General features: G+C 31.2%; 1 protein-coding gene across 1 annotated transcript; it reads left to right on the top strand.

The window, feature by feature from the left end:
* Window positions 1-14,843: 14,843 nt before the first annotated feature.
* On the top strand, window positions 14,844-16,799 carry LOC110690646 (CBL-interacting serine/threonine-protein kinase 14-like). Its single transcript, XM_021867498.1, has one exon. It carries the CDS (start codon window positions 15,202-15,204, stop codon window positions 16,570-16,572), a length of 1,371 nt encoding a protein of 456 aa, XP_021723190.1. The 5' UTR covers window positions 14,844-15,201; the 3' UTR covers window positions 16,573-16,799.
* Window positions 16,800-21,951: the final 5,152 nt, after the last annotated feature.

Raw genomic sequence — 21,951 nt, 5'->3', positions numbered from 1 at the left:
ATATAAGACTTTGTGTAGATATATATAGATACAATACAACTGATAGGGTTTGTTTAAAGAATAATAAACCCTAAAATCTAGAAAGTTCTGGAATGATACCAAGTATAGTAATGGGCATCCACAAATATATATTTCATAACATAATTTAATTAGTTTAGTTCTTATATATATTTTTTTAAGTAAGGAAAATAACATTAGGAAGCTCTAGTCTAGTTCGTATATGGGTGCTCGTTAAGTATTGAGATATAAACTTATGATTTTTTTTTTTTGACAAGGCTACTACTTATGAAGTTACAGCAACTTTTGTGTACGGTTGTGTGACCAGCTGACAGACATCAAGTAATCCCTAACCGACCGAATAATCCCTTACCGACTTAGTAACACTTGATCGAGCGAGTAATTACTAACCAACTTAGTAATTCCTGACCGAGTGAGTAATCTCTTACCAACCGAGTAACCCCATGACTAGTGAGTAATTCCCATAGGCCCTAGCATTAACAAAATAAGGATCTGTTCTCTTATGTTGAAATTCAGTTCAGTTCATTTCAGTTCAGCTCAGTTCAGTTCAGCTCAGTTCAGCTCAGCTCAGTTCAGTTCAGTTCAGTTCAGCTCCGCTCCTAATTTCCTTCTCTTATAAAATATTCATTTCACTTCAGTTCAGTTCAGTTAAGCTCAATTCAGTGCAGTTTAGTTCAATTCAGCTCAGTTCAGTTCAGTCAATGAGAACAAGTCCGAATTTCCAAAATAGTTGACCCACATATACACTACAAAAATGAAAGCTTTTTAGCAACTAAGTTTGGCAACAAATTTTTAAAATGTTGCTAAATAGCAACGAATCTAAATTTTTTCATTGCCTAATTAAAAACGACATTTTATGCTTTAGTTTTTCAATAAACAATGGCTACATGTTTTTGATTTGTTTCTTTTTAAAACAAATTGTCTTACTAGTTGTTACTAGATGACATCATATTTTTCTTTTGTTGCCAAATAGTAACAAACTATAACAACAAATGTTTTATTTGTATTGATTTAGAAACAAACAAAGGCAATGAATTTTTGAATTGTTTCCATTAGAAACAAGTCTTCTAAATTATTGTTGCTAATTGATAACGTATTATTTTATTTGTTGCCATTGGAAACGAGTTATGTTACATATTGTTGTTATTAATTTATATGTAGGCCACTTTTTGCTATAATGTATAAAATTATTTGTTGCTATAGTGACATCAAATAGAGACGGATTTCAATTTCGTCTCTAATTTAGAGACGGACTTTTGATTTTGTACCTAATTTGGAGACAAATTTTTCAATTTCGTCTCTAATATTTTGTTCACTTATTATAAATTATATGCATAGAAGTAAACAAATAGTACTTGGTATAGTTGGTAAGAGATTCACCATCTGACTTTGAGGTCACAAGTTCGACTCCTACCAAATGTGATTCTTGAGACTAGGGATTCAAAGAGCCTTACATGCAAAGTCGAGCCAAGTTGACCTAAACTGAGTGAGATTTCAGATTGGTAAAGGCCGAGATCGGGTTGAACCGAATTGTTAATAGGGATTGGGTTTTTGTTTCGTAGTGTTGATAGCAACCAATATTTATGATTTGTAGCTATTTTTATGAACCAGCTTCAATAATTTGTTGCTATTTTTAGGAACCAATATTAATAATTTGTTGCTATTTTAGGAACTAAGATTAATAATTTGTTGCTAATTTTAGCAACGACCAATGGTAATCTGTTGCCAAAGTTGGCAACGAATGCACCAAAAACTGCAACAAATTATGGAAACTATATTTAAATTGATGCAATATTGCAACAAAATTGTTTTGCAACTGGTATCCAAAATCCCATGGCAACAAGCCTTTTAGCAACAACAAATTTTTGTTTCCAACCCGTTGCTAAATAGAGTTGGCAACGGATTTTTGGTGAATAGCAACAAATTTTAGTTGATGCTATATTGATTTTTTTTTGTAGTGTATAGAAGTTTGTAACGAAGCTAAACAAGAAGAAAGGCTAATGTAGACATCACTAATCAGTACGTATCACACAATTTACTAAATCGATACGAAATATTCAGGAAATAAATAAAGTAATTCGGCCATACTCTGCAAATTCTTATTAAATGTTTTGAGGAATTAAATTTATCGCATTGAAATTTGAAATGTGGGAACTGTTAGATCTAGTCACAAAGCCACACTTCTATTTTTTTTAATTTTTTTTTATAATATCCAGTTATAATCAATGGATAATTGGATATACTAGTATAGTAGTATATAGATTTTGCCACCGTTTGTTCAGTTATTATAAGAAGTATTGGATATGGATGTGTGGCAGCTTATTTGCCGATTGGCATCTATGGTGAGGAGGAGGCTTGGAATTGGCTAACAGGATAAGTCTCTCAAATTTTAGGTATGAAACTTGGGTTCGATTCTCATCAAACTCATTATAGGAGGAATAATAAAAGTTATATAATAACAAATATAATACGAGTACGAATTAAAATTAATAAAACAAAAATAATTTAATTTCAATAAAAATAATTTTAATTCATTAAAAATATTTCGGTTCAACAAATATAAGGTGGAAAAAAAATACTCCGTAGTTGGCTTGTTTTAATTTATGAAATCATTGAGTTAAAAGAAAAATAAATAAATTTTAATGAAAAAAATGTTTATTTACTTTTAGTTTAACAAAAATAGAAAAAAAGAACATGATCTAAAATTAATTTAGCTTGTAACGCAATTATGAGAACTTGAGAAGTATACATGAGAATTTAAAATGTAAAGTCTGGCCAAAGAATATACTTGCAATCAACAATATTTTTTTGAAAATAACGCCAAAAAATTATACTGATTAAAACCAGATTCTATGTGCAATTCCAAAACCTATGGGCAAGGCAGGGCAGGTTGTAAATATATTGAAGGTGCAATCATCTCATCACCTCAAATGAACTTGAAACTACTCTGATTAAATACTCTCTCTGTGATTTTGTTCTTTTAGAGTTATTTTATTTTTACACTAGTTTTGTGCCCGTACGATGTCCGAGTTGTTTATTGAATTTAAAGATAAAATTTTTAATCTATATGTCAAATTTTAAAATATACCATTGATACAAAATTAGTTTATTTTTTTTTTGGGTATGAGAGAAGGGGGAGTGAAGTGAGTTTGTGATACAAAATTAGTTTATTGATGTGCTTTTGTGACGATTTACTATCTAGTGGGCATATAATGACTAATACTAATATGGAAAATTGTAAACTAATAATCCCACCTTTAGTGCGTCTTCCATAAACAATCCCACCTTTCGAAATTCCAGAAATAATCCCACCTATGGTAGGGATCTTCCATTAACAATCCCTAACCGATTTGATTATTTTAGTAACCGGATTTCTTAGGTTTAAGACACGTGTCGGATTTTAATAGGGTTATTCTAATTTTTAATAATTAAAAAAAAAAGCAAAATTTATGTAAAAAAACTAAAACCCCCAACCTCTGCCGCAGCCCCACCACTGCATTCCCCTCCCCATCCCCCGCCCTTGCTTTCCCAGCAACCCAACTTACCCCCCAAGGCGCCAGACCCAACCACTGCATCCCCACCGCATCGCCGCCCTATCCCCGTAGCATTGTTAGTCGTCAATGGCAGATTATTAAGATCAGTTTCCAAGGAAAGCATTCGATATCTCGATCACTCACCCTAAATTCAATTTCAACAACAAAATCAACAAACAATTCAAGAAAATAATCAAAACTTAGAAATACTAATTGAATGAAGAGGGTACGAATAGAAATTAAACCACAAAGAAATCCACTAGTTTTTAGGGCTCGCAATTTCCAATTTTCCTGGAAACTCGTTGTTGGGGGTTGGTGATACGAGGCTGGGGTTTTTTGGCTGGGGGTGGAGATTTTCGGGGTTGTTGTGGAGGTTTTTCGGGGTGGTTGAAAGGGTTTTCCGACATGGTTTGGGGTTTATGGTGAATAGGGGGCGGCAAGGGACAAGTGGGTATTCTGGGTGGTGGACTGTGGTTACGGGTTTTCAAGGTGGTGTTTTCGGGGGTAGTTAGGTTGTGAGCTGTCGTTGTTGTTGTTGCATGCAGTCGCTGCCGGTGGTGAAGTGGGAGGAGGGTAGCAGCTTGTTGTTGGTGTAAGGTGAGGTGAACGTGGTGAGCAGGTTGGTGCGTGAGGGAGAAGGGTGGAGTTATGGTGGTGGATTGGTGGCCCAATGAGAGAGATTAGGTAGAAGAAAAAAGAAAAAAAAATTAACCTGCATAACAGGTTATAGGTCAAAGGGATCGTTAATGAAAGATCCCTACCAAAGGTGGGATTGTTTTTGGAATTTCAAAAGGTGGGATTGTTTATAGAAGACTCACTAAAGGTGGGATTATTAGTTTACAATTTTCCTACTAATATTGGTGGAAATGTTCGATTTAATACTTTAAGAAAATAAACAAATAATAAATTAAATAAGATAAATGCTCAAAGCCCGTTGGGTTGACCCAAACCCAAAACTTTGGGCACGAGTTGAACATTTCTTGACTCATAACCTAAAGTGACCCAATCCGAGATGACTCATAACTCAACCCTAATTGACAGGTCTATGTAGTAATAAAATTCTATAGTTGTGAAGTATATTATTTAACCGATTAGTATATATTATAAATAGATGTTTTACACTTTAAACTAATTCCTTCGTTGCAAAAGAAATATTATGACATAAAAAAAATTTAATTTATATGATAATTTTTAAGAATTATAATCTAATAATTTTTTTGAATAAAATTATAATTCAATTTGTATCTGTGAAATATTGGTCTTTTATCGAAAATAAAAGTCTAAACATTAAATCTTATCCTAAAATTCTATATATATATTTTTTTATCTTATGAAGTTTATTTAAATCGCTCCAACGTGGCGCAACACTTGGCGAAAAATTAGAACGCCAAGTGTCGCAACGTCGTGACCTGGCTAAAAGTTTAGCTTTATGTATTAACTAGTTTTGTTCCCCGTGCGATGCCCGGGTTGTTTATGGACTTTTAAGATAAAATTATATTATGATTCAATTTAATTGAAAATAGAATTCTTAATTAACCTTTTTTTGCCACAAAGTCTATCTATATTTATCCAATGTGGTACGACACTTGGTGCTTGAAAAATTAAAACGCTAAATGATGTTGTCTTGTGGCCTAATTATAAGTTTATTATTTTGTATTTTATCGAAAATAAAACTCTAAACTAACAATCTTATTCTAAATTAACTTTTTATCTTATGAAGTCTATCCAAATTTATCTAAGGTGGTGCGACACTTGGCGATTTTTATGTATAAAGTCTATTAAAATCTATCTAGGGTGGCGCGACACTTGGCGAAAAGTTGGAATGCCAAGTGTCGCTATTTCGTGACCTGGCTTGTGCCCGTGCGATGCCCGGGTTGTTTATTGAATTTTAAGATTTTTAGTCTATATGTCAAATTTTAAAACATATCATTGATACAAAATTAGTTAGGAATTGATGTGTTTTTGTGATGATTTAAACTATATAGTAGGCATGTAATGACTAATAATAATAACATTGGTGAAAAAACATTTCTTGACCCGTAACCTGAAATAATGACCCTATCCAAAATGACTCGTGACCCGACCCGATTGACAGGTCTACACACAGTAATAAAATTATACTACGTATTAGATTGTAAAGTATATTGTTTTAATTGATTAGAATATATTATAAATAATGGATGTGGTGCATTTTGAGCTAATTCCTTCGCTCCAAAAAGATACTATGATGCAAAAATTAAATTTATATGATAATTTATGAGTGTTATAATTTTTTTTTGATAAAATTATAATTCAATCTGTACATACGAAATATTGTTACTTTATCGAAAATAAAACTCTAAATTAACAATTTTATCCTAAAATTCTATCCAAATTTGATTGAAAATAGAATTCTAAATTAACTTTTTTATCCTACAAATTGAATTCTATCCTACATGGCGCGACACTTGGCGAAAATTTGGAACGCCAAGTGTCGCTATTTCGTCGCCTGACTAAAAGTTTAGCTTTATATATTAGTTATATGATTATATGATTTTGTAAACGGATTCAAATAAATCATTGTCGTTATCAAGTGGTATTTTAGAACTTAGAAGGTTTAGGTAACAATATTTTTTTTTTTTTTGGAACAATAATCATTACCTAAGGGGTAATGGTTTCCACTCAAGACATGTTCACTTCAACTTAATTTCAGTTCACTTCAGTTTAGCTCCTAATTTCCTTCTCTCATAAAATATTCATTTTAGCTCTATTCAGTTCACTTCAGTTCAGCTACTAATTTCCTTCTCTCATAAAATATTCATTTTAGCTATATTAAATTAAGTTCAATTTAGTTCAGCTCCAATCATTTCAGTAAATATAAACAGACCCTCATTTGTTACCTCTCTAAAACTTAAGGTAACAATTACCCTTACTCTCCTCAAACAAAAATTAAAGCATAATAGGTTTAAGTAATTCATTTACATAATTAAACTAAACCAAACAAATAAAAATGTAAGAATTAAATGATTCTTTCCCTCCCACTTATGTGTTTCCTTGCCACTCCATTTTCATTAATCATACCAAATGGCGCCTAAGAGTTATATATCATAGCCAAGTAGCCAAGTCGGTATCATAAAGGATACATCACGACTTTTGAAATACTATTCAATATAAATAATGTGAAAATAATAATAATAATAATAATAATAATAATAATAATAATAATAATAATAATAAAGAAATGAAGAGATTATTTCATCTAAATTTTGTAAATTGTATGGCTTGAAAGTTCCGATCTTTTACCAAAACGGCTAGTTTGAAAAAAGTATTTACCAAAATAGCTAATTATCAAATTTAATTCCCAAACTAGCTAATTTATTAAGTTTTTTTTATGAAAGATCCTTGAATTTATTAACTTGGAAGGAATTTATCTATTTCTTATTTCCTTTGAACCGGCTTTGTTCACTTTCTTTCCCTTTTTTTTTTTTAATTTTTTTTGTTTTATTTTTATTTCCTTAAAGATTTTTTTAAGTTGGAAAATTTAAGCAATATACAAAATTATGAAGAACATAAACCGTTGCAGACTCGCAGAACCCTAATTTAAATATAATAATAATAATTATAATAATAATAATAATAATAATAATAATAATAATAATAATAATAATAAAAGCCCTAATGTTTCATCTTGGACATATCAATCACAAAAATTTGGATTTTCAAGTATTGTTCTATCAAGACTACCGCAAATTTATACGACGATAAGTGATTTTAAAGTATTGTTCATCTTTTTCATGTCTATTAATTGTATACACTTTATTAATGTCGGCTAATATGGATATTTTGAGTGGTTGTTTATTTTGTGTAACTTTTATAAAAATTGAGAATTACAACATGTATATTATGTTGATTGTTATGATTCAAATTAATGAGATATTTTACACTATGACATTAGAATTTAAATAAAACCAAAATTTAAATAAAAAACAAATTAATTCTTTTTAAGTAAAACAAAAAAAACATAAAGTGAACCGAATCGGTTCAAAGGAATATAAAAAATAATAATATCCTTTCAAATCAATAAATTTAGCTAGTTTGGGAATTAAATTTTAAAATTAGCCGTTTTGGTAAATATTTTTGTCAAATTAGCCATTTTGGTAAAAGATCCTGAAAGTTCTTCATAAGTTTTTCTAAAAGGAAGATTAAAAAGCATACCAATGTCGTTAAATAAGTATTCGGAGTATTTCTTTAAATTGAAAGTTGCGTAATTTTGTCATACATTTTCGACTTAATTAATTATGACGTACTATGCTTGCTAGAAATGTATCACATCAATATGTCAACATACATTTTCCTATATCTTTTGCATCCCATTAATTAACAATAACTCTAAGCATCCAAAAATGTCATTGTCCAAATTTCATACTAAATCAAGCACAATTTTAATATCATAGTTTTGGCTTAATAAACGACAACTATAAACTATTTATAGATGATAAATATGGTGCTCCTATTCTCCAACAATTACTAGAATAATTTCATGCATGGGCCTTTATTCTTTTGTGACCGTCAAATAATTATGTCTCTGTGGATGAATAATGTACTCCATTTTTGAGAGATAAACTAAAATACAGTCCCTGAACTATGGCATTAGTTGCATATTTGGTCCCTCATCTTTCAAATGAGGCAAATTAGTCCCTCTACCACCCTTGTCTCACCATTTCTGGTGGAGGAACTTATGAGTCAGCAAAGTTTGGGGATGTGTACTGCCAACTAAGCAAAAGTTAAGGGACTTATCCTGTTAGCATTTGTTTAAGGATTACAAATCATTTTTTTTTGTCAGCTACTAATTAATATTTATTATTTATTATGTACAAACTTTGATTAAAATGAAAGAAAACATACCCAAATTTTTTGTTTTTTTTTAATTAAATGACTATTTTTAAAAAAAAATATGACTTAGAGAATTAAAGAAGAAAATTAAATATGACTTAAAAATTAAATACTTTGACTTTCTTTCGAAACAAATAAATTAAATAATTCGAATTAAAGAAATAGGAAAAGAAAAAAAAAGGGTCGGCCCTCTCTTCTTCTCTTTCGGTTTGGCTGCTCTAATGGGGAAACAATCCCTACTTTGCACCTCATTAACAATCATCAGCAATCACCATCTTTTAATTCCAGCCTTTGATTTATTTTGTGATTTAGTCTTGGCCTCCTGATTTAATTAATTCTGTACAGCTCATGCACAATATAGTTTAGCCGAACCGGAAGTTTGGGTTGCGTGGTTGATTAATGACGGTGGTGAGGCTGCAGACTGGTGGAAATGGGGTTGTGTGTTTGTGGCAGGTTGTTGGTGATGTGGGGTGAGAAAAGGTGGAAAACCCTATATTTTTTTTTTTTTTTTTTTGGAAATTCTATAGTTTTATTAATGCAAATCATAACCAAAATATTAATGTTGATGGGAAAAAAAATTAATGTTAGTTAAAGATCCCCTTTTAAAAAAAAACTGACAAATAAAAATTAATCATGGTCCCTAAACTTTTGCTAACTAGGATAGGTCCATAAACTTTTTTTTAAAATATTTTTTTTTTTTTTTGCCACATGAGCTCTTTGGTCCTTAAACTTTGGTGACTCATCTTTTTTCCACCGGAAAAGTAAGTTATGGGTGGTTGAGGGACTAATTTGCTTCATTTGAAAGATGAGGGACCAAAATGCTATAAATACTAAAGTTGAGGGACCGTATTAGTCGAGGCACACTCATTGCCTGATTGACGAAATTTTGTCAATCAGCCGTTGATGTGGGCCAAACATTGTACTTGCAAATAATATTATATTCATTTGTACGGTTTTTTTAACATATGCAAAATTCCTGTTAGTGACGGTGGCAAGTAACAGAACAACCACCACCACCATCTTCTTCTCAGCCGCCATCACCATCACAGTCCATCGCAACCACCACCTTCTTCGCGTCCATTATTACCATCACAGCCTTGTGATTCTCTTTGCAACGACGACCCCAAAGCCTCTTCGCGGCGATTACAAAAAGACACCCTAGTAGCAAACGGTGTAAATTAGGGCCATATCAAACCCTTAGGGGAAAGCCTTACCATCGCAACAGCATTTTGAACCGCCACAGGTGGTGGTGTCATTGGTGTGCAGATTTACTGGCTTGGAGGAAGTAGGTGGATGGGAATTGGAGAGTGGAGGAAGAAAGAGATGCAAATACAAATATACCCCAAATTAACCGAAATGACATTAATACCCCCTGATTTACATCTCATGTAAATCAGGCTGATGAACTTAAATTTCCTCGTATTAGTCGTAGGATTTTAGCAATAATTTATATCTTATTATTAAATGTGTACCATAAATCCATTATAAATAAACTTGAACTCCATATTACTTAATCTAGTATTTGTGCTAAATAAGTGGTATATATGCACCCATAAAAATGTGAAAAATTGACGTTATATATAAGATTTTGTCACGTACTCTCGTATAAGATGATCCATACATAGGTATTTGATGCACATTTGCAGGCTTCTTTAAAGCTATGATTAGATATTTCCTTTCTTTGATTTTTCAAATTTTAGTAAATTTCGATTTTAATATCAAGTTTTTTTATAGAATTAAAATCATCATCAACAATATAAATTTTTTTGAGACAATAACAATAAGAAAAAGCTATTTACCTATCTAGATGACTAAATGAGCTAGTATTTTATGAATTTAACCAAGGATTCAATTCATCTTCAATAAACTCTTTCTATAATAAAAGGTTTTCGGTGACATCATATTATATCTTTATTTTTATTTATTTATTTATTTCGAAATAATTTTAAGTGTTATATTATATCACACTCTATGTATTCATTGTATATATATGTAGTAAATAACTGCATGATCAAGCTAAGTGTTTCGCAAGTGATTTGTTTAGGCACGGCATTTCTCTTTAGAAGTGTACTTAAATGTGCATTTCTTATAACAGCCAGAAGTTAACGATAGGATTAGAATTAGTTCAAAATGTGAAAAAACTAATGTCATATATTGGCCAGATAAGCTAAGATTTAGATGAATTCATGAATTTAATCATTTATTTTAAATTGCTTTTGGTGTACTTCAATCTCAATATTCATGTACAACATTAACTTTTATACGTAGTAATTTTTACTTATAGCAAGATTAGCCCTAAGTGTTAAGACTTGGCTTGACCGCATGACATCATTATAAAGTGGTTTCCCCTAGTCTTAAAATAAGATTTTATAATTTTTTTGCATTGATGTTTCTTTGTCTTAACAAAATCTGAAATGGAGTCTTGATTTTTCAAAACCCGAGTTAAGACTTGAAAAGGAACATGGGTGCAATGTATGTCGACATACAATATTGATGTTGTTGGTTATGTGCAGTTGTGTAAAATTTCAAAAGTCTTAAATGAGTTGAGGATGAAAAGTTAAAAAAACGTCGAGTCCAAAGAAATCTTAACAATATTATAAAATATAAAAAAAATTAATAAATATATAGTTTAAAGTTTTAAGATAAAACGGGGCTAATCTTACTCTTATAGAGAATTAAAGTTATTAATCGTTAAAATTTTGTATTGACAAGCGTGATAAAAGAAACAGGTCAAGTAAAAAAAAATGAAAAAAGTATAGATATTTAAGTTTAACAAATTCATAACTTATTAAATTAAATAAGGAATTCATTCATATAAAATATGATCGTCGAGTAAATCCTACACTATGCAATATCTCTCGTTCAAATTGTTGGAAAATGCATAAAACCTTTTTGGAGAGACAAATTAACAATTTGTTGTAGCTATGAGTACAGTCAAACCTCTCATATAACCCCAAATCTATTCTAACTAAACACCCTATAACCATTATCAATCAACTCCAAGTTTGGCTTCCTTACATTGGTGTACAATTGTACCTACACTAGCTACCTATACATTTTGGAACTTATGTGAAGAGTTTTTAAACTTTTCCATTGACAATTTCAAATTTACGAAAGAAGACGAAGGATTTAGGCATCAACTCGTTGGTTTTATCATTAAAACATAAAATTGAACCGTGTAGATTATGGGTGTATTTCAACATCAAAAAAATTGCAAGAATAGTACAAAATAAAAGATGCTTCCTTGATGCTTCCTATACATATCATTGTCCCACCAACAAAGTTCATAAAATGAAATAAAATTCAATTTATACCATAATTTTTTTATTTTTATTTTTTAAACACCATAAATTATTATTTTAATATATACTATACATAATTATAAATTTATAAGTGTCAATATATTTTCCACCAAAAAGCTTAGCTACGCGGATGGCGGAAACTTACATAAATACACTACGTACAATTTGGGTAAAGAGTAAAAGAATCCGAATTTAAAGGGACCCACTTGAATAAGAACCCGTCAAAAAAAAAAAAAAAAAAATCTGATTTTGACTATTTAGTCATAAAATTTCCACTCATTTGTTCCGAGTACTATCTATTTATAGATGTGGCTTTAGGAAAGGCAAGTGATTTTAATCTTTCTTAAAATAGTAATTTATATTGACAATATTATTACTGAGGATGAAATTTTTTTTTCCCACCTTTTCTTAAGTTGTTGAAAGACGTGCAAGTTTAGTTATTCGTAAATGATAAGCGATTAATTTAGAAAGATTACTAGTTGTATTCTTGTGAATCTAGTGATTACGTGAGTTTGTTAATGCAATGGCTGGCCACACCGTATGATCAATCATTATAGAAATTACTTAGTTAATGTAATAGGGATTAGTTAGTTAGTATTAAAGGGGTTACTTTATTAGTGTAATTGGGGTTACTCGATCAGTATTGCAGGGGTTTATTCGTTAGTGTTATAGGAGTTACTTTTTTTTTTTATAAGTGGTCACACGATATGGCTAGCCACACAAAACGGGCTAGTTAGTTTGTACTCCAAAATACAAGTAGTAGTTGTTTTTTATTTTTTGCCACTGAAAAAACGAATAACCATAGGCTCGTCAATTTTAGACTCTCTAAAAAAAAACTCTTGCTATTTATATTAAAAGAAAAATACTTTAATAATCTCAACTAAGATTTATTATCTAATAGTCTCAATTATGCTATGTGTCTGCACACTGACATGTATATCAATATCAAACTTAAACAAATAATATCTTTAATTATTAGTCATAGTAAAGATTATAATAATTGAATATTGATAAACTATTTATTGTGATGACTCTAACAAGTTCCACCAATTTATATTTTTTCTTATGTATAAAACACTAAAATTAGGTTTTTTTTTTTGGGGGGGTGATTTTATAGAATTTTTTTAAAATTAGTTTTTTTTTTTTAAAAAAAAAAAAAAGAAAAAAAGCATCTGAGATGTGACACATTCTAAAAACTGAGTGGTATAGTAATCCATTATGTTAGTGTTTTATACTCTCTCTGTTTTCCGGCCTTAGTTATATCCGCTTCTTGTTTTTATTCGTTTTCTAATTAAGGGCATGTTCACATTTACTTCAGTTCAGTTCATCTCCTAATTTCCTTTTCTCTTAAAATATTCATTTCAGCCTCAGTTAGTTCAGTTCAGTACTTGTGAACATGCCCTAAGTTAGTCTTACTTTTACTTTATTCCTTTTTAATTATGATAATCTTTTATGAAAAAAGATATATGCAACCCTTAGGCGGCTAGCTGCATATAGTATATATTACCCATCTTTTATCACACCGATAGAAAAAGGATATATGCAGCCCTATATAAGGATCTAAAAGTGAAAAGAAGAAACATACAATTAATATATAATAAACTGATTTACTCGTAAATTGTCAATAAATTCTCAACTTAATACTAAAAAAAGAAGTATATTAAATGCTTATATGCAGCCTTTAGGGCTGCATATGGCATTACCCATCTTTTATCCATATTTTATCAACTAAAACCTCATTATGTATGGTCTAATACCTTAATTACACTCAATATCTTTCATCTTTTAAGTTAAAGCAAAAGTATTTGCATGAATTGGACTCCTGAAAAAAGGATGGAGTAGTAATAAGAAAAGAAAAAAAGAAAAAAAAATAGTCATGCGTGTATTTCTTAGAATGTCTTAATTAATAACAATTTTAGGATGCAATATAATCTCTTCGTCCTTTTATTATAGTCCCATTTCTAACATTTATTACTTACATAATAAAGAGAAATGAGACTCTAATAAGAGTAAGGGAGTACTACATATATCATAGATTAAAGTTTTTGCATTGGTATAGGTGCCCAGTTAAAGTGAGATATTTTTTTTGTAACATCTTGTGTAATTAATACACATTCCTTAAACAAAACTACAATAATGTCCCCAACTAAAGCATGAGATTTACTTCCTCACTTTTTGTTTGTAACACCTTCATGACACACACTTTGAGTATGAGATTATTTAAGTTATAAATATAAGCAAATTTATCATTGATAAAGTCACTCGTTTATCTACTTTAATCAACTATTTAAAAAGTGTATGCAAAGGTTGTGTTGCAAATAAAAGATAATAGAAAAAGTATTATTTATAAAATATATAAATTAATGTTATTATGATTGATAGTTATTTGGGAAATTATAAGAAAATGATATACATTATTATAACTAGGGGACTTTCTTGGTTTTTATTAAAAAAAAATTGAAGTATATATATAACTAGGGGAAAAAAAATAAATTTATGGCTTAACATTGTAAAATAATTGTTCAATATTATTATCTCTAAATAAAATACGTGATTGACCATTTGAATTTTTTGTAAAACTATTCAAAGAGGATGAAATTCTAAAGACAGAAGGACTGTGGAGTTACAAAGATTCTACATAAACTATATCATGAAATAAATCACACAAAATCTCACATGATACATCATATCACCAATAATGTAATTAATTACCAAATACGAAGTATGACCAACTTTTCTATCCTTGACTTTTTTTTATTAATGGGGATACTTATGTAAAAATTAAATAAAAAACAAAGTTCTCAGTAATTTAATGCTTAGGTGTATGATGATAATTTTGTTTTAGATAAAAATGTCATCAATGGTGACATGAGAAACATGAGTATGAAAATAGATTTTGATTTTTGGCCATGTCAAAACACACCTAATAAAAATTAACAAATTTAAATCTTCATTGCCTTCTAATTTTGAGGAGGCTAGCTATTTCAGCTATTGATCATATGGTGATGGAGGTGATATATTGTGGAAAGTCAAACACAAAATACGGAGTACTCCGTAATAAATTATCTTTAAGATACCTTAACTATTTAGCTATTAACGACTAACTGAATAATATAAATTAAGTTTCCCAACTGATGTCACGCTCTCTACACTTCCTACCTTGCCATTCTGTATAAATAGCTCCTCCTACTCCCACACTTGTGATTTGCTTATCACTTTTCAACCCAAAAAATCATCCTTTTCTCTCTCCTCCTCAAAAACTCCTGAAATACAAAAGCTATTCTCAATTCCTTCAAATTAAATCTTACTCCCTCTCAATTTCAAAATTATATCCTCTCAATTTCAAAATTATATCCTTTATTTACCCGTCGTAAGGGTTTCATATATCATTACCCTTCATAAATTATTGTAAACCCAGTCGGAAGACTGGAATTCCAATCTAAAAAATCCCAATTCTCACCGGATCTCTGGAAACCATGCCGGAGATTAATAACAATGAAACTCTTTCCTCCACCGCGGTCACCGCAGCCGAACAAAAACCCGTCTTATTCGGCAAATACGAGCTGGGGAGACTCCTCGGCCGAGGCGGCTTCGCTAAAGTCTACCACGGCCGAGACCTCCGCAATGGAAAGAGCGTGGCTGTCAAAGCTGTTAGCAAACAAAAAATTTACAAGGGTAACCTTACGGCACACGTGAAAAGAGAAGTGTCTATTATGCGCAGATTGCGCCACCCCCACATCATCCGCCTCCACGAGGTCCTCGCCACCAAATCAAAAATCTTCTTCATCATGGACTTCGCGAAGGGCGGTGAGCTCTTCGCGAAGGTCTCGAAAGGCCGATTCAGCGAAGATCTCAGCCGGCGGTATTTCCACCAGCTGATCTCCGCTGTCGGGTACTGTCATTCTCGCGGTGTGTATCACCGCGATCTGAAACCCGAAAATCTTTTATTAGACGACAAGTGGGATTTAAAAATCACCGATTTCGGGCTCAGCACGGTAAAAGATCAGACCCGACCAGACGAAATGTTACACACAATGTGTGGAACTCCTGCTTATGTCGCACCCGAAATTCTCGCGAAAAAAGGGTACGACGGCGCGAAGGTCGATATATGGTCGTGTGGAATCATCCTATTTGTTTTAACCGCGGGTTATTTACCCTTTAATGATACGAATTTGATGAATTTGTATCGAAAAATTTACCGCGGTGAATTTCGATGTCCGCGGTTTATGTCACCCGAGTTAAAAAATCTGTTATCCCATCTCTTGGATGTTAATCCTTCAAATCGATATTCAATTCAACAGATTACCGACGACCCTTGGTTTAAGAAAGGCGACGAAAAAAACAATAAGGTTGATTTAGCGTCGTTTTATTTCGATGATGACGAAAAGGAGGAGGAAGTTGAGAGGGAGAGTTGTGGTGGGTTTATAGAAGAGAAGGAAAGTTGTAGATTTTTAAATGCATTTGATTTGATCTCGTTTTCGCCCGGGTTTAATTTATCCGGGTTGTTTATGAAGGGTGAAAGGGATAAGGAGAATTGTTGGGAGACGTTTTTATCGAAAGAGGCTGCGGAGACGGTGGTGGAGAGGGTGGAAGAGGCGGCGCGTGGGATTGAAGAGGTGGAGGTGGAGAGGATGAGGTGTGGAATGGGGGTTAGAGTGGAGGGACAAAATGGGGATTTTGGTGTGGTGGTGGAAGTTCATAGGCTCACGGAGGATTTAGTGGTTGTACAGGTTAGAAAGAGGGAAAAAGATGTCGGGCCTAGTCATGAGTTTTGGAAGGAGAAGTTACGGCCCAAGATTTCTGACCTTGTTTATAATTCTGACCAGAGAACTGGAACCGGAACCTGAACTGGATCAGCTAGTTTAGTTGTGCCTAAATCGTCTTGCCTTTAAATTCATGTTTAGAATTTAATTTAAAGAATTTGAACATCTGATTAGTAGTTATATATGGAGTTAACCAATGAAGTCTTACCAAATGATTAAGACTAAGGTTCCATAATATTATTATTATGTTTAATATATATATTACCCCTTCTATATATGTTTATATATATATATGATTAATTTCTTCATTAGACTCCGAAAAATCGAGAAGTACGCTAAATTTTTGTAAGTGTATGTACTACTAATGTAGTACTCCAAATGAACTACTGGTTGTAGTAAGATCTTGAAGCAAACAGAAGATATTAGGGACTCTTGAATTTTGGAAGGTATAAAGCAACCCAGAATTTTGTACGGAAAATATATGGGTTTTTGTAACGTTTGTTAAAATGAGTTTGCTCTTGTCAATATTTGGTTAAATTATATGCTTTGGTGTTTTATGCCGACATAGAATTCTTATTTATAAAGTTTTATGCCAAAAGTAAGTATTATTAAAGATGAACAAATTATCATCATTATAAAATTAAGAACAAATTGTTTATAATCATTGATATACAAATTGTTTATGCCAAAAGTAAGTATTATTAAGTAAAAAAGCTAGGTAGTATTTGATGAACTATTGGAATGGGTCTAAATTGCTCAAAATTGAATGTATAAAAGGTTTTTTTTTTTCCCCTTATTTACGATTTTACGTATGCTAATGAATACTTTGACTGATAATATCTTTATACAAAGTATATCAATAAATAAAAATTACTCCATAATATTAATTAACAATTAATTGGGACCACAAATCACAAACATTAATCAAAAAGAATTAGAGAAATAGTAGTAGAAAAAGTCAAAATATTTCATTTATTTAAACACTAATGGAGTACTATGTAATAGTGATTATAATGAATGTTTATCGGTGTACCATCCTTTTAAACTCTGAAAATGGAAATTTCCAACATAGGTAGTATATACATCCCTTTATCCTAAACCAATATTGAAATAAATCATCAATTATTTCGTTAGTAGCGTGCACCATGGCATATGTACACGAAACGTCAAGCATCAAACGACTTAAGAATTAAGATTCTATAGTAGTAACATCATTTTCTTCAATAATATACAAAGTATATGTACCTGTTTTCATATAAATCAATAAATCTCCAATTATTTTTCTAGTTTTTAACCATATCTTTTGAATTCAATACTACTTTAGTTTACTGACTAGTCACTACTCATTCCGCTTTATGGTGCAATTGGTTAATTTCTTTAATCTATATCACTAGAAGTTAAAGGTTTCGCTTTAATTAGGCTAACTTTAACTTTTAATATAACTAATTAATTAAAAGCTAATAACCATCATAAATACAATGATATCATTATATTCTAATTATTAAACCGAATAAGCTTGGTGTAATTGGTGAATAACCCACTTTGTGATTACGATTTTGTAAATGACTGACTTATTTCTAGTTTCCTACACCTTCATAGATGCTCCAAGTTCAGCCAACTCTAGACGAAATGTTTTAATTGACTTTTATTTTTATAAAAAAAATGTTTTAATTGACTTATTATATAGTTGATCAATGAAATTTGAAGAATGGTTTAATTGACTTTATTATATAGTTCATCCTTTGACCTTTGTTATTTCAACAAGTCGTGCTTCTTCGTATGTACGGAAGATAGTCTAACAAATTTCATTTTGTTAAGTATAAAAGGTATCAATAATTACACAAAAATCTTAAATTAAAAGCTAAATAAATAAATTGGTTAAAGGCAGATTGTCCTCCTAAAAAATTTAATTTGGTAAAAGCAACTTGGCTAGTTCTTCAATTCAATCATAAAATTCAACAAGGGAACATTGGATAAGTATGTATTAACAAATTTACCATCACCTTCTCTTGCAAAAGTAAAAATTTAGCAAATATATTCGGTATAAAGGATGTCAGCTAACTTTATTATTAAGTAAAAGTAAAGGAAGGTGAACAATAATAATGTTTGAGGCCAAATTTTGTGCACCACTCTAACCTTTGTGAATATTAATACACTAAAAAAACAAAGTCACATGATATGATATCACGTAAACCAAATTCCATTATTGATGTGTACGTAACAAAAGTACGTAGTAGTGTTTACAATGAAACTAAAAGCAAGAGTTATGGCATTCACAAGCTAGAAGAGCCTACAACTCCTTCACAAATGTCTCACACAAGATCACAAATTTAGACTATGGAATTGACAGAGAAATAAAAAAAAAAGGTTTTTAATAACTCTGAAGTCTTAACTACCTATCTAAATCAATTCGCTAGTGAAAATGATTCAGATGCTTATTTTGCAAAATATTGATCACTCGTTTTTTATTGTAAACATTATTGTAACATAATTCAAAATTACTTCTAGAAAAAGGGAATATGAATAAGCTCTTTATCTTATGCATCTTGTGAAATTGTCCATTATTCGGATCATACAAATCAACTCTAATCAAACCTAAACACGTTTGTTCATTTCATTTGTATGCATGTACGTGTACATTTAGTTTATAGTGTTGATGATGTCAAAAAAACATGTGCAATTACTATTACATTTTACATAAGACAAAGTTCCCTTTTTTTTTTTTACTTAGTAACTCCATTTTATTGTTATTGTCCATAACAATATTTAATGTTGCTTGAGATGTTGCAAATTGTTAACGTACATATATACGTCATCCTTGTTTGGCCAACTAAATATGTGAGTTACTTGGTATATATTTCTTTTGACAAGAACAAATCATTAACGTGTGTCAAAAAGTAAGACAATTTATCCAAGTATGAAGAAAAACACATATTAGTTCCGCCCCTTTTTCTCTCTCCTCTCTCCTCTCTCTTCCAGGGTTTTAATTTTCTTGGCCGTTTTAGGCTGGAAATAGTCTAATTTCTTCGGAAATTAAACTATTTTCGACCCTTTTTCTTTAATTCAATTTAGTTTTTTTGTTTTGGTTTATGTTTTGGTTTATTTGTTTTGTTTTGTTTTGTTTTGTTCTCTCCATCTGTGAGAGTTTGTCCCAATTTTCTGGGATTTTGATTCTCATCTATATGGATGAGAATTTTATTTTTAGGGTTCTTATAATAATTGGGAAGGTGATTTGGATTCCTATGGGTCTGGGATTTGTCATCATCTGGTCGATCAAAACATCAGCGTAGATTGCAGAGGTCTCAACTTGGAAAGATGCAAAGACATCGAAAATCATTGCTCGCGTTAAGCTTAAAGCGGTGGAGTATGAGCTATGCCAAATATGCAAATTAGTTATGATTTTGATTGTAAAAGTTATGATATTTTCTCTAAATCTCGTAGACGCTTCTCCAGCTCTCGCAAGAATTGTATGGGAGTCGTGGTTTATAGATCCTTATTATTGTAGATGCCATATGGCTTTTATTTAATGATATTATTCTTCCCGTTCAAAAAAAAAAAAAAAAAAAAGAAAAACACATGTTTTCATTTATATAGCAAAATAGTTAGGACTTTCTATACAATTTATACAAAAAATCATTACTATTTTGTAATTTATGACTATTTATCAAACTAGTCATAATTGCTTGATGAAATCAAATGTTGTATAAGGATAATGCATATTGTAGTGTAAAATTTGTAACTTAAGGTTATATAATAGTTCATAGGTTCAAAAGGGAAATAGGCCGGATCGCAACACCATGAAGTGGGACTTTGGTGCACTGAGCACCTTGAACTTTGCGTAGTAGCTAAAACACCACTAAATATGGAATTAGGTGCGACACATATCTTAAATGAAAAACTCTGGCCAAAATTATAGGTAAAACAAACAAGTTTATTTTTGAGGAATTTGGTTTTCAAAATTACAAGTAGACCGAAAACTCTTCAAGCACGTGAAAAACACTTTCCTAATAGTTATTTATCGACTCTATTTGTAACAGCCGAGTTACATGATAAAATTATCATGTTAGGATACAACAACAACAACAAAAAACAAAAAAAAAATTGATTGTTCTTATGAATGTAATTCATGCAATAAAGTTTGTGAGGAAATGTATTTTGTATAATTTAATTCTAAGAAAAACAAATTTTTCTTTCAAAGCAAGCAAGAAGACCAACCTGAGTATATATATATATATATATATATATATATATATATATATATATATATATATATATATATATATATATATATATATATATATATATATATATATATATATATATATATATAATTTTATCTGTTATACTACTAAGCAATAATAATACAGAAATTACTTATCTCTTGATGCGTGAACCAAACTGACAATAGCCGCGTCGTGGAGAACCACTGACCTAAAAGACGATTCCGCGCTACCTCCCGGTGCAGTAGACTAGAAGCGGTCGCCCTCCAGGATAAGCACGGCGCCGGAGTTTATGTGCACTCACAAACCCGACTGGAACTCAGAATACTTGCCAAGAAACCAGAACAGAAAGAACTCGTGTTTAGATAATTTTAGAGAAGAGAGAAAACTGATAAGTGTTGTGTATTCTGACTGGGAAAAACAACTAGTATATATAGGCAGTAGAAGGGAGACAGGAAGCATAAAACGAGGGAAGAATTTGGCTAAGAAAACGACCAGATTCATTCGGCCAGTCAACAACAGAAGCAAGAAACAAAGAACTGATTTAATTTCGTAGCCCCAACAGTCAGAAAAGAATATTCTCCAAAAAGATAACAAGGACCCACGCCCGCGCATCGCATTCCCCAAGACCCAAACCTGACACGGCGTGGCACGGCGCGCGCCTGTGTGGAGTAACACTTACCTCCCACTCACTCAACTAATAAGTAGTGCTAAGACACTACAATATAAAAACAAGGAAAAATCTTTCCCCCCAACCAATGTGGGATTTAACCCCTTTCATTTGTTTTTTTCTCTCTTTTGTTTTTTCCCCAACTCTCTTATTTTATATCAAGAACTTTCAACATTATCTACCATATACTTATATATAGTAATATATATGAAAAATTAGTTAATATCTGAAAAGATATGACTGTTCACAAAGCAACTAAGCTACCCAAAATGTTAAAACACTGATACGACTCAATGTACACACCCTATTCCAAAACCTATTAGGAAAATGGTAATGATCTTTTGATCAACCACTCGATCCAGCGTGCAACATCTTCACATAATGCAAAAATTTTACATAAACATGACTATTGAGCTTAGCCTGATCAGGCAAATTAAAGCACAAACCAATCTACATATTCTTATATATATTGTTTTCACCTAAGTTGCACGGAAACGGGAAACGGAAACGAAGACGGGAAAGGGAAAATCGGGAAACGAAAATTTTGAAATCATGGAAAACGGGGACGACACG

This window comes from Chenopodium quinoa, unplaced genomic scaffold, assembly GCF_001683475.1.
Source record: "Chenopodium quinoa cultivar QQ74 unplaced genomic scaffold, ASM168347v1, whole genome shotgun sequence".
In the NCBI taxonomy this organism is placed as follows: Eukaryota; Viridiplantae; Streptophyta; class Magnoliopsida; order Caryophyllales; family Amaranthaceae; genus Chenopodium; species Chenopodium quinoa.
The sequence above is the reverse complement of the archived record's forward strand: the minus strand, read 5'-3'. Positions and strand labels throughout refer to the sequence as shown.

Coding starts and splice junctions, on each gene's coding strand:
- LOC110690646 (XM_021867498.1), top strand. CDS start 15,202: ATGCCGGAGATTAATAACAATGAAACTCTTTCCTCCACCGCGGTCACC.